General features: G+C 39.5%; 1 protein-coding gene across 1 annotated transcript; it reads left to right on the top strand.

Annotated features, from left to right (window-relative positions):
• The first annotated feature begins 294 nt into the window (after positions 1-294).
• On the top strand, positions 295-11,503 carry LOC139469737 (snRNA-activating protein complex subunit 3-like). The gene is made up of 9 exons (XM_071252007.1): positions 295-473; positions 3,004-3,093; positions 4,555-4,660; positions 6,056-6,172; positions 6,584-6,724; positions 7,436-7,518; positions 8,261-8,431; positions 9,698-9,805; positions 10,185-11,503. Exons 1-9 carry the CDS (start codon positions 295-297, stop codon positions 10,324-10,326), a joined length of 1,137 nt encoding a protein of 378 aa, XP_071108108.1. The 3' UTR covers positions 10,327-11,503.
• Positions 11,504-13,660: the final 2,157 nt, after the last annotated feature.

The raw sequence follows: 13,660 nt of genomic DNA on the forward strand, positions 1-13,660 counted from the left end.
TCGTAGTCATGCAGAAGACCAATTGAGGGTCCAGACAACCACCCCCTGAATAGTTTTTCCTCGGGTAATCGAAAAGGTTCAAATCAAATGTGTGACATCGGGCACCTGTTGCTGTGATTTCGATACTTCTTGAATAATACTTTCCAGATATAAATTCGTATCAAAATTCAAATATGTGTTAAGCTTATTATTTCAGATTACTACCGGGGATTGTTGACTCCGCATATAATCAAGAGCATAGAATCTAGAACTATATTCGCTTTAAATTGAACATTCCATATTTTAGCATACAAAATGGCGACCCCCATTGCTTCAGAAACCGGGGAAAACAGGGTTAACGTTCGACAGTTTCTTGAGCAGTGGGGCGACCAGATTAAATATTCAATTATTGCAAATGATAGCGAGATTGAATCTATATCAGCCATGATGAACGTTCCGACTGACACTGTCAAAGAAGTATCTGAAGTGTGCAGGCAAGTCCGCTGCTTCGACATGTTTGTTTGTGATAACGTCCCCGTGTTAAACAAACTTTGTATAGTAAAAGATCTGATTTTAATGGTGTGAAGAGATATCGTACCTTAGAAATAGATGAGTTTGGTTTATACAAAATACTACACATACATGAGAGATTGTTAAAGTTGAGAATTCTAAAAAAAGTTCCTGCGCATAACCTGTCCATATAAGCCTGTGGGAGGTTCGAAGATGTTGGCATTCTTAGACATTACAGATAACATGGGCTTGTATCAATGAATGGCTGCAGGTAAATTTGTAACCAAACCAGTTAGTAGCCTTGGAGAATTTGTCGCCAATCCCATCTTGTAGACAACATTTACGGTGAAACGTACAATACAAATACAATAGAGAAATATAACTGAATAATAAATATTTCATATGAATAATGTGTGGCAAGTCTTAAATTTTGAATGAAAATAAATATTTCATGCATTATGACGCTTCCTCACTTCTTGCTCGTATTTTACGCAGTTGTCCATTTCGAACCAAATGTCATGCAAGTTCTGCCAGTTATCTTTAATAGCGATAGATGCGGAAGCGACATTTAATCTCCTTCAGCATAGATCCTCACTTCTGACCAACTGTACATCTCAGCTTGTAGATACTTAGCTGATCATTTATTTATGATAGTTACAAAGGATCCTGCAAATCCTATCACAACAAAATATTGTCCATCTGGAAAGATTTGCGAACAGGAAAGTACTGTGAAAACTGCGAGTGACACACACTTGCAATAGTTACTTGATGCAGTTATTTGGGCAGACCAATAACAAACAACTAAAATGAAGGAGGCATGTTTCTTTTATTCATTTCACATATTGTCAAACCAGTCAATACATGATTAAATGAATAATCTCTCACACCCTGTTACCTTGATTACATATGATCACTCAGTGTCAATAGTCTAATGAAGAAAGCTTAGTAAATTAATCTCCCACATCTCGTCAAGTTGCATGCATATCACTGAGTAGTCCAGACAGATGCAAGCCAGTCTTTGCTGTTAGATAAACACACTACCCCAATCCACCCTGTCAATTAGACCATTATAACAAGACATGTATCTATGGTCTAAAAATCACTGACTGACACTGAGTTACCATTTCCTAAAAACGCCTACTACTGGAGACCATATAATAGATATATGGTCTCTGCTACTACTTATAAAGATAGCAACATGCAAAGTAGCCTTTATCTCATCAACAGGGTGTCACAAAACTTTCGGGACAGTTACAGTTAATGTTAGCCACTCACAATAATTTATACTTTCAAATATACAGAAATTATAACAATAATCCACCCCGCTCAACAATTACTAAATGATCTTCTTTTCTTATTATGTAGTAGTTACAAAGTAAAACCCAAAACACTGTTGAGGTGAGTGAAAGAAACAGATGGTAAATATTGTCATTCAATTCCAATACAACAAATGTAACTACAAATTCACTTCTAGTTTGTGTACGAGTTCACCGTAAATTGTGTCTACGAGTTGGCAGTGACTACGAATTCACCGCATTCCAACTTGGATTGATTGCTGCTGTACTGGTCCCCTGAACTGGCCCTGAACACATTATGCTGTGGTATACGAATAAAAACAGAAGAGTGTCAAGGTGTACCAACTAATTTGGTCTTAACAGTATATATATACTCACTACCAAAAGAAAGGCGAACAATAGAAACATTAGAGGAATATGTATGTTAAGAAGAGATGTTTCCAGTGTATACCAATTGAGAACAAAACTTAACAATCTGTCAAGTGTTACCAAAGAGTGTCTTTAATCTTATCACGATATGCAGCATGCTGCATGTGATTTCCAAACTTTACACGTTATTCCTGCACGAGACAAATGGTGCATCTCGTAGGTCAAATGAAGTATAATAGTCAAGTCAAATAGGTATGAACAAATAGAGTTCACAATATCACCAACTTTGGACCTGTGAATACTGTTGCTAGTTATTGTGCAATCTCATTAAAATCAGATCTTAGTTTTCGCTACCGCTAAACAAAGATCTGACTACATCCCATTATGGGTCACGTCAGAACGACCTTTCGCGAATTTTGATCGACTAATGAAATGACTGACAAGAAATCGACATTAGCCAATCAGAAGGTAGCATTCTCGAGCTTTACGACACTAGTTTCGAAACATATTTTGACGGGTTCTCGAATAAAATATTTAAAAGTGATAAGAACATTCTGGAATGTCTTACAGGTGGCCTAGATTGTATGGATATAATCATAAAACCTGTAACTGTCATTCGGAATACCCCGTGTTAATTATTTCGTGGTTGCATGATTAGAAAACACATTCTGACTGTCACTTTCATGATCTGGTAAGCGACGCTGTGATTGGTTGGATGAAACATCGTTCTGATGTGACCCGTAATTGGATGTCCTCAGATCTTTGTTTAGCAGTAGCGAGAACTAAGATCTGATTTTAACGAGATTGGTTATTGGGAAACTCATTAGAAGCCACTGTGTCTGTCCTACAGCCCTGAAACCCTGATGAGTAGCAGCGACACCCTTGACAGGAAAGTCATGTACGAGACTGTTCCAAGTGATATCGACCTGACAACCTTAAAGTGAGTATTAACTTGACATGTTCTGATGATTGGTTATACTGACAGTGGTCTCCCAGTGATAGAAACTTAACAGTTTTAGCCCACTAGTCCTTACGATGACAACAATTAGCAAAACCCCTAAAAAAGGCAAATTTTTAGAAGTCCTTAGGATACCTTAATTATTGGGCAGTTTGGCAAGGACTACAGGACAATTCCAATTTCTATCGCTGTCTTATGAAAGTCACAGGGTACTTGCCCAAATGTTAAAAATTACAATTTCATGGGGTCCCTAAATTCAGATAATCAGTCACAGACGTAATGTGTACACGTCACTGGTGCACTCCGTGGTACTCAGGGAAGCGCCTGACACTAATTAATTCAATGACCGTGACACGCCCATTCGAGTGTGATCCAAGGACACCCTCGAATTTTGAATGCTTTATCAAAATGCCTTCATTATTTTAGATGTAACATAGTTGTAGGTGTCAATAATTGATTGAAGGGAAAATGTTTATAAACATGCAACTGTTGTTTTAAGTTTTACATTTTATTTGATCCAGATATGATTAAATGTAACCATGGTAACCACATTGCACATAAACACACAAAACATTCAGGCCTTTTTCTTCAGCAATAATTATTTTTCATTTCAAATCATGATAAAATCAGGCATTTTGACATATGAACTGCTAGAAAATACAGAATTCATTACTACAGGAAATTGTTTATGATCTAGATTGATCAGATGTAACATGCCAATAAACCAATGATCAACACAAGGCCGTAGTTAACTTTTTTTGACGGGTGGGGGGGGGGGGGGGGGGGGGCAAATATTTGTACAAGTATCACTTATCCCCAACTTGATTCAAATAAAACTGTTTTCTACCAAAAAATTAGGGGGGCAACTGCCCCCCGGCTGGCTATGGCACTGCAACATGATCAGTGATGACATTCCAATTTCCAGTACATTACAGCTTGGATGGGTAACTCGGTTACTCGGGTGACTTGTGTCCTGAGTAGGACAACCGGGAAACATGGTCAGTCATGTGATCTATGTTCAACTACAAAAACAATAAAATTCCATGGTTACAATACACATCGATGATGTTAGCATTCTTTCTGACTATACACACAGTTATTCTGACATTTATGTGTGGGTAAAACTCAACTTCAGTGTATGCATGATCAGATCAGTTTACATGTGTATCTAAATAGGTTTTGCCAGGGTTCCGGTAAAACTCTCAAGACCTACAGCTTGTACCTAGGTAGGATTTGGTAATAGGGGGTCGGGTATTAAATTTGGACTCGTCCCAGCCCTACAAAGGTGCATCTGATCTTGACACCTGTGTACAGGTGTATGATCATAAGCTGCCGGCAGTGATACCAATATTGCAGTCTTTTGCCGTGTGGGAAGTCCGATTTTTAACAGGTTTAAAGTCACGAAAACTGGAAACCTGTGAATCCGATGCTTTCTTTTCCCAGGAACCAAGCAGCAGAGCTGGACAAGAGGATGAAGAACCCGACATATCACAATCATATTCTACGGAAGATGAAGTACAACTATGTTGACTGGTATCGATATTTCAAGGTAGCTTACTCCTTTTCTTCGATACTCGTGTGTCATTACACTGTTGCTTAGTCTCTGAGATTATATAATTTTGATAGACCAAACAACATTTTAATTGAAAAGAAGCCCCAGTGAAATGTGAGATTCAGAGCCTATTGAAAACCTAGACTTGCTTCATTATGGATATAGTATTACAGTAAGAGTTGAGTGGAAGGGGAAGTAATAGGGTTCTGGGACTGTGAGACAGACTAGAGTATTGTGTCTAGTCTTGGACTAGAGTACTGTGTCTAGTCTTCTGTAGAAGACATGGTTCGGGCATCTGATCAGACAGCGGAAAGTCTGTGGTTTGATCCTCTGGCCGTGTCATGCCAAAGGATGTCATAAGAGAGTATTGCTGGGTGGCACGGAGTGGGGTATCCATGTCATATTGTGGCATGGTGTTCAGTGGGTCAAGCACAATCAGACTGACGTAAGTCTGGTCTAGTACAGTCAGGCAAACTCATGCATGCATGCACATTGCTATATGAATGTGATAATCTTAGAAAGTGATGTAAAAACACGGGGTACGATTTAAGGCACTTGATTTAGCTTGCACCAGGTGCATATTGACATGAAAAGCTAGTTGCACCAGACAAAAAACAGGTTACACCCATAACCTTTTCAAAGTTGAAACACAGATGCATAAAAAGGTCATGTGTCATGAATTACACATAACGCAGGGATTAGTGATGTAGTGAGGTTAATAAAGCCAGTGAGGGTGTTCAAAGATGTGTGGACAAGTAAGGGTTAGTCAGACAAAAACAAATGATATTTTTTTTACATGCACTTGGTGCATATGGTCATAAATATAATGTTGCGTTTCTCTATTTTAGGATGCACAGGTGCATGTGTTAACAGGATGTGCCAGTATCTCATGGCCCATCATTTCCTTAGGTTATTTTTTAGTATCCCCTGCCCAACAAAGTTTGCGGGGGATATAGATACGGGCTCCGTACGTCTGTCATGTTTCGTTTCCGGAGGATAACTCATAAACCGTTCAATATTTTTTCATGAAACTTTGCATGTTTGTCAGGTACATGCTGAACTGGTGCCTTTTGCTATTTAGAAATTTTTATTTTTTACGTTTCCATGGTAACAAGATGTTTCAACAACAAGTTTCACCTCGGTTAAAAAAGGTTAGGGTTTGTTTAGATTTAATCATGTCATAAATTCTGCAACAGGGGCGGGGGATATATCCACGTTAGTGGCAAACTCTTGTTTAAATTTGTAACTAGTAATAAAACTCATCAAGATGTATCTAACAACAAAGAGAAGCTTCTTCTTCATAACATGCCTAAAAGTGACACAGACAGAGACTGATACGACTGGAAAAATATTTCCCCCTGATGTCTGTAGACGTTTATGTGTTTCTGTTAGACAGAGGAGAAATTCAGCTATCCGGCACCAGATGGCGTTGACACCAAGGTCAGGGAACCCAACGTTGTGCTGACAGTCCAAGTCCACAAGCCGTATCGCAATCAGCCAAGTTCACGGGTGAGGACATGGAATTCTAACTTCTTTAATGAAATGTTTAGTTGTTTGTTACAAAAATGTCTTCTGATTAACTGACTAATTTGTCCTGACGTCCTTGAGTTGTCCTTACATGTACATAGATATGCTCTCTGCCTCATGGCATTCATTCACCTAATGAAGGAGTAAGCATATACTCCGAAACATTGTGTACCTCATAATAAAGAAGTTGACATCCATAATTATCTTCCTTATATGTATAATTGCCTTTCAAACACCTGGTTTTATTCCATTTTATTCCATTATCTTGCTATTATTGCCATTATCTTGAGACCATAAATATGGAATTTACTGCATCTTGACCGATTTTCTGACCTCTGGTGTGTATGAACCACTCCCGACAACTAGGATACATGTATTGGCCTGTGTTTGTAGTTGGTCATGTCGGAGACCTACCTGGTCCTTGGCAGCCACAGACTCAGTGAGCTGCGCGACGTCATCAGGTGTTCCAACGACTACGCTGTCAGCGGCGATCACAGTGCACACCCAGACGTCACACAGTTCACATATGCAAAGGTGAAGCTCATGTGTTTTGTACAGATTCCACATTGGAATGAGTGTTATAGTTATCCTGGCAGTCCTCCATCATTGCCCATATATGGGCTTGTAGTTATGTTGACGGTCCTTCAACATTGCCCACATATGGTGTTGTAGTTATCATGACGGTCCTCTAACATTGCCTGTGTCTGGGCTTGTTGTTATCCTGAAGGTCCTCCATCATTGTCTATATATGGGCTTGTTGTTATCCTGAAGGTCCTCCATCATTGCCTATATATGGGCTTGTAGTTATCCTGAAGGTCCTCCATCATTGCCCATATATGGGCTTGTAGTTATCCTGACAGTTTGCCATTCTTCCTTCCCCTGATGAATACAGAGCTCTGTTTTCACTTTCTGAATGACCCTTTTAAGTAAATGCATATACAGTCAAACACTGTTGTGTCGAAGTGGAAGGAGACCTACATAAATACTCCGAGTTCTGCGCGTTTCGACTCAACCGAAAATGATAAATAAAGAAGGAATGCACAGGGACCAAGTTTTTACTTCGGGACAACCGAAAATTTGACACATCAAAGTTCGACACAACAATGTTTGACTGTAATTGAAAAGCATACTCATCTCCTGTGAAACCCATGAAAATGTTTTAACATCCAAACTTGTATATTTTCATGTTTTTGATACTTGAAATAACCAAACTACTCAGTGACGTATTGCATACATGTTTTGTAGGATATTTACAAGTCAGGGTTTTTCTTCATCGAAGGAACCTTCTACAATGATCTGCGCTATCCTGACAACCGAGACTACAGCCAGTGAGTATGTCTGTGTAGCCCACCTTCTGACAACCAACAGTCACTGAATATGTCCGTTTATCTGCCATATTGACAACAAAATTATCTCCTTAGGGTTTCTTTTCTGTGAAGAAGGATAGCAGGAATAAATATATGGAAGCTGAGTAATTGGTTGATATTTTTATGCAGTTTTGTGAGCCTTTGAATTGCAATGAGCGATTTTGTAAGCATTGTTTTCCCCAACATTTAATGCAAGGTGTGTTATTTGTTAAATAGAAAAATATTTCAACTTTGACAGTTTTGGAGGAGACAGAACGTAGAAAGTATCAGTTTTGTTTTGTTTGTTGCTAAACGCTGCACTCAGCAATATTCCAGCTATATGAAGGCGGTCTCTAAATAATCAAGGCTGGACCACAAAATCCAGTGATTGACATCATGAGCATCGATCCATGTAATTTGTATACGATGACATGCATCAACCAGGTCAGCGAGTCTCACCACCCGATCCCGTTAGTTGCCTCTTACGACAAGCAAGTCTCTTTTTAAGGCAAGCATGGGTTGCTGAAGACCTATTAGTAGAAAGTATTAGTAGTTATGGACTAAGTACTATATTCATTGTTTAGTTCCTCTGCTCATTAGCCTGTGTTTTGGCCTAAAGAGGCAGCCATGATACATTGATTTCCCTGAAGCTGATGCCTATGAAGCAGCTGTTTTATTCATTTGCTACCAGAAGTATTCATATTTGTTAAATGTTTATTTTTAGAACCATAACAGAGTGGGTCAGTCAGGAGAATAGATGGGACAGGATCGGTCCTTTTGAGAAAGCCAAGATGGAGGACACAACTTTCCTTGACCTTGACCTTGTGGTGGGTAAACCCTACTTCTACCAGCATCAGGGTGACTGTGAACACCTCCTCATCTTCACCGACATTCGGTAGGTCTCCTCTCTCAGTGGAAGCCCTCGCAATACATGACCATACACCACAATACATCATAATACATTATAATACATTATAGTACATCACCAAACATCACCATTATACAGGTCATAGTAGCATAGCATCCACAACAAATACTGCTTAGATACATTTAACATTCATATTGATGTTCTTATTTTAGAATCTATTTTCATTATCCAATGTGTGTTCTGGGGTAGAGTAGGCCCCTGAATAGGGGCAAAACTAGATGCAGACCCTTCTTCATATCCTCAAGACCCCCAAGTTCATACTACTAGTTCAAAAGAATTACTTCCAGACCTACTGCCTCCGTGGTCTAGTGGTAGAGCGTCTGCCCAGAGAGCAGGTCAGGGCTTCAATCCCTGGCTGTGTCATACCAAAAGACGTTAAAAGATGGTACTTGTCGGCATTAAGGGGCTAAAACAAGGACCGGTTGGCTTGGAGTCAGTATACTGTGCCTGAGTTGTGTATGCTTTTTAAACTATGGCATGGTGTCTCAGTTGGTTAGCACTATAAAGCCAGCATTAGTCCAGACCAGTTGAAGCAGACACACACACACATGTCACAATATAAGTGTATGCTTGCCCTTAAAGGCGACTATGCTTGTTGTAAGAGGCTACTTACAGGATGGGGTGGTCAGACTCGCTGACTTGGTTGATGCATCCCAATTACGTGGATCGATGCTCATGTTGTCAATCACCGGATTGTCTGGTCCGACTTGATGACATACAGTCAGCGCCATGTAGCTGGAATATTGCTGAGTGCGGCATCAAACAACAAACACAATGTAAGTGCAATAATCTTAAACCCCATTTCACCTCCCCTCATCTGATGTGAGGGTTGCAATTATGGAAGGCTTTAAAAAATAAAAGATTTGGTTCTCAGGCAATGTTTTTTGAAAATATAGTGCAGGCGGGCGGTGTCTTTTTTGTTTCTTTCTTTTTTGCCTGTTCAAACTAGTATGTAACCAAATAAACAGTTGTGTACAATCAACCTGGGAAAGGGCCTCCCTACATCAATGTATTCCTTGATGAGTAAAATACTGGAATACAGTATTTGACTCCATTGGACATTTCCATTGGAAAATTTAAGGATATTTTTATTTTTTTTAAATGGAAACAAAAATCAAACATGCTGCGAACTTTATGATGATGCAGGCCTAACAAAGAGAGCCTTGTACGACTGAGTTGTTCACAAAGTGCCGGTGCCGAGCTGTGCGTGCCTCATGTGTCTTCCTGTTACAGCATGCTCCACCCCATGGATCCCCAGGACCTGCGGTCGTACCCGTATCTCTGCCGCGAAATGAACCACAAACGCAAGATCTGTAAATCCTGCATGATAAACACTGCCGGGTAAGTGCACTTTGAACTTTAGGTTACCTGGCATGTAGTATCTGCACGGCTTTCCTCAAATCATGAAGTTGTGATACTGTTTTCACCTTTATGTCAGTGTTTCTAATTAAATCATTCATTCACCAGTATTTTGTACAGTATTTGTTTCATGGTTTTAGATGCGAGGTGCTATATTCTGGTGGTGAAGGCTTACGTTGATCACTACATGGGTCAAAGCTCGAGATAAGCTGTATTTCTGTAGATTATGCAAACTAAATCACCATAACCAAATGAATTGTGATTTTTTTCATACACACTTGAGTATTTTTTTTAATAGTTCAACCATAACAAGACTTTGTGTAATTGTATCTGTGATATAACATGCGCGTCACACTTGCAGGTGGATCATCTACGACTGCCCCCTGCTCCCCAGCAATCCAGCCTTCTTGTGCCACAGGTGCTTCAAAGCTCTGCTCTACGATGAAGACGGCAACAAGATCGGCAACTTCGTCGCTTACAAGAGTTCGGAGCACCCAACATGAACGTGTGTCCTCATGCTGATGGGCTGTCTGTGATATGACAACACTGAGAACAGATCCTGAGTCTCGATCCTGGTGTGCCAGTAAACAGCAATAACCTCGGAATGGACACTGATGTCACCAGAATAGACTGGTATACCTATACTGGTCATGTTCACACCTCATTATCTTGAGCAAACATCACAAATATTTGGTGTGAATAATGACAATTCAGTGATGAAAAACATCTATCTGATTATCAATACCTGTCATATTCTCACCATGACAATGTTGCTGACATTAGTGCAAGACAATATTCATACATTCACTCATGGATTAACAGGACAGTCTTAGGTTTTTGATATTCTGTTGGAAAATGTTCGATTTTGTGACCAGCTGGTTTAATTTAACATAATTTTACAGCAATACTAATTGCTTTCAGTTGGGAATCTGTTTGGTTCGTTTTCATAATGAGAACGTTATTAAATGATTCAGCTAGATGATTTTGAAAGACTCTGTGATTCAGAAATAAAACACCTAACTTTTCACATTCGACAGTTTATCAACATGTCTGTAAACTAAAATCAAATGTCCAAGGACTGGTATTTTGAAGACTGTAACGCTGAGACACATTCCCCATGTTGTTGGCTGTAAGGTAGGGAGGGCACTTTGGGCTCACCAGTGAAAAACAGTGGGGTCAACATCAGATGGAGTGAGGACAAAAGTAGTCTGACACAGACATGGGTTAAAATGTAGAATTATGCTACAATTCATCCAAACTTGTGTAATAGCAATATTATGTATGCCAGTCACAGGCATTTTTTATGGATGTAGAACTGACATGTCACTAAGTAATGGTAATGCAAACTCGGCTTAATGAAAACTGATGTTCATTATCTCTGATCAGCTTCCTTCCCGGGCAGGCCACTATCATGGCAATGAGGACACATTTAGTGAATTCTCCTTGGGCATCATTGTAAATAAAACTGGAGCTATATTTGTCAGTTTTGTTTTATGGGTCGAGACGACTTGTTGCACCTTGCCTGTATATACCACATCTGCTGATGGAAGCTATGATTCTCAAGACCAAGACTACGTGTCACAAACCGCTGCTAACAGAAACGGGGACCCAGCAATGTCAAGCTCCTGTTTGTTTGATTACATGAACAACCTTCTATTATACAAGCCAGCATTATATACACAATAGTGTTATTACGGCAATATCACCTTTTGAGCACAAACCTAGTCCTGTTTGAAATAAATTTTGGTGCTGAAAGAAAATTTTGTTTTTAATGCTGGTTAAGACCCATGAAGATCCAGGTTAGAATAGGTCTTTAGCAACCCATGCTTGTCTTACGAGACGACTAATGGGATCGGGTGTCAGGCAGCTGACTTGGTTGATGCATGTCATCATATCCCAATTGTTTGGATCAATGCTCATGTCAATCACTGGATTGTCTGGTCCTGATTTGGTTATTTACAGACCGCTGTCATATAGCTGGAATATTGCTGAGTTTGGCATTAAACAAACAAATGCTGGTTAGTTTGTATCCGTGCCCAGGTCACACTCTAACCACCTGATTCTCATTTCACTTGGCTCATTGACGAGATTTGAAAAACTACCCCAGAATCTCCCCTTCAGCACTGTAAGTGAGAGAGTTCTAAAATGCTTTGCACAGTATTACGTTTTGTCAGCTATTGTGGGAGGAAAGCACAAAGGGGTGTAGGTTGATTCCTTATCAACTCCGCTGAACCAACACAGGGACAAGTTGATCTCAGACCAGGATCCTGGCAAATCAGGGATTCAAACAATAATACTTTCTGGGTACTTTCATTGTAATCTCAGTGTTCCTCCATCAACTGCTATAGTGTGGAATCTGTAAGAATATAGGTCCCCCAGCAACCCACACTCGTCATGTGAGGCAACTAAAGAGATCAGGTGGTTCGGACGAGTGACTTGGCCGATTGCATGTCATTGTAGATCAATGCTGACTGTGTAATCGATTACTGTAAATCTTGAAATTAATGCAAGCATGAATTAAATGCGAAAAATGCTTGTGGTCTTTCCTCGCATTTTTAAACATCGCATTTATATCAACAATAAGAAAAATACCAACTTAGACATACGCTGATGTATTCCACACTACGGTTTATTGAGCAGCACTTCTATACTTGCAAGTACATGTATATAAACAAGCACCAATTACATCCTGTGAATTGTCACTGCTGGGGTCAAGACAAGAGTTCTACTCTCTTATGTCATCACTGATCATACCTGCAAGTCCAGACAGACGCCACCCTTGTTCTCTGCAACTGCGTCAAAGGCCGACACGAGCCAGCACTCATGTATTGTTTTTGCAGAAGTACTTTACTCAGCACTAATAAGAGGTTCTATTTGGTGTGTGATTGGATTAAAGTTAGGTTGGATTAAGGTGAGGATTATAAACCTGGATGAGGACATCTTAATATAGAAATCCACTGATGCTTGAGAGGAGGGGGTGTCGCATTCATATTGAGTCTCATTTTTGGCTAGGGTCCAGTGGTCGCATTCTTTTGGAGACACATTAACTTCACGATTTACAGTATTTACAGGCTGCCTCTAACAGCTGGAATATGGCTGAATGCAGCATTAAACAGGATCTACAAACTGGTGAGGTACTGATACTGGCATCAAACCAATAACTGCAATCTTGGCACAGCACAACACATAATAACCCATGCTGGTCTGTTGAAGGAATACACACAACAACACAGGAAGATGTTTGATCAGATTATTTATTTACATGTATCACTCATTCACCCTCCTCTGTATTACACACAAATGTCGACGTGACACTGAAGACAAAAGGTACATAATGGTATTATTGTTAAAATAATTTTGTTATAAATAAAGTTCATGGTTATTTGATTCAAGAAGGAAATATCACTTACCAAATGATGCACTGGAGGGCCGACTCTGCAATGTCGTGAAGATACGCTGCTGACATGTTAACAATACCCTGAGCACATTTCTATTACTTATAACCTGGAGACAATATGGAAAAAAATGGTACGGTATATATTCAGTTGGTAATCTTACATATATATTCATATTAATACTGACAATATTAGTAATAAATCTACCCCAAAATGGGTTTCATCCACTGACAAATTATTGCATTAAGCAGATGACCGAATTTTTGCAAGTTTGGTTTCACCAACCAATAAATACCTTGAACACTTGTACAGTAAGCATGGTAAGACAAATAACTAATGTATGCATCACTTAGACATTATCTGGCTTAGCGAATGTAGTTATTAGCTTCAGTTTGCCAGATAAACTACCAATATTCAATCTTAAAATTTATAACTAGGCCCG

The sequence above is a fragment of the Haliotis cracherodii genome, unplaced genomic scaffold (genome assembly GCF_022045235.1).
Source record: "Haliotis cracherodii isolate W230 unplaced genomic scaffold, xgHalCrac1.p SCAF_1, whole genome shotgun sequence".
Classification (NCBI taxonomy): Eukaryota; Metazoa; Mollusca; class Gastropoda; order Lepetellida; family Haliotidae; genus Haliotis; species Haliotis cracherodii.

Excerpts from the sequence above, each read along its gene's own strand:
- LOC139469737 (XM_071252007.1), top strand. The coding sequence starts at position 295 with ATGGCGACCCCCATTGCTTCAGAAACCGGGGAAAACAGGGTTAACGTT. Across the intron at positions 4,661-6,055 it reads ACTGGTATCGATATTTCAAG|ACAGAGGAGAAATTCAGCTA; the intron begins GTAGCTTACTCC and ends TGTTTCTGTTAG. Across the intron at positions 6,173-6,583 it reads GCAATCAGCCAAGTTCACGG|TTGGTCATGTCGGAGACCTA; the intron begins GTGAGGACATGG and ends CTGTGTTTGTAG.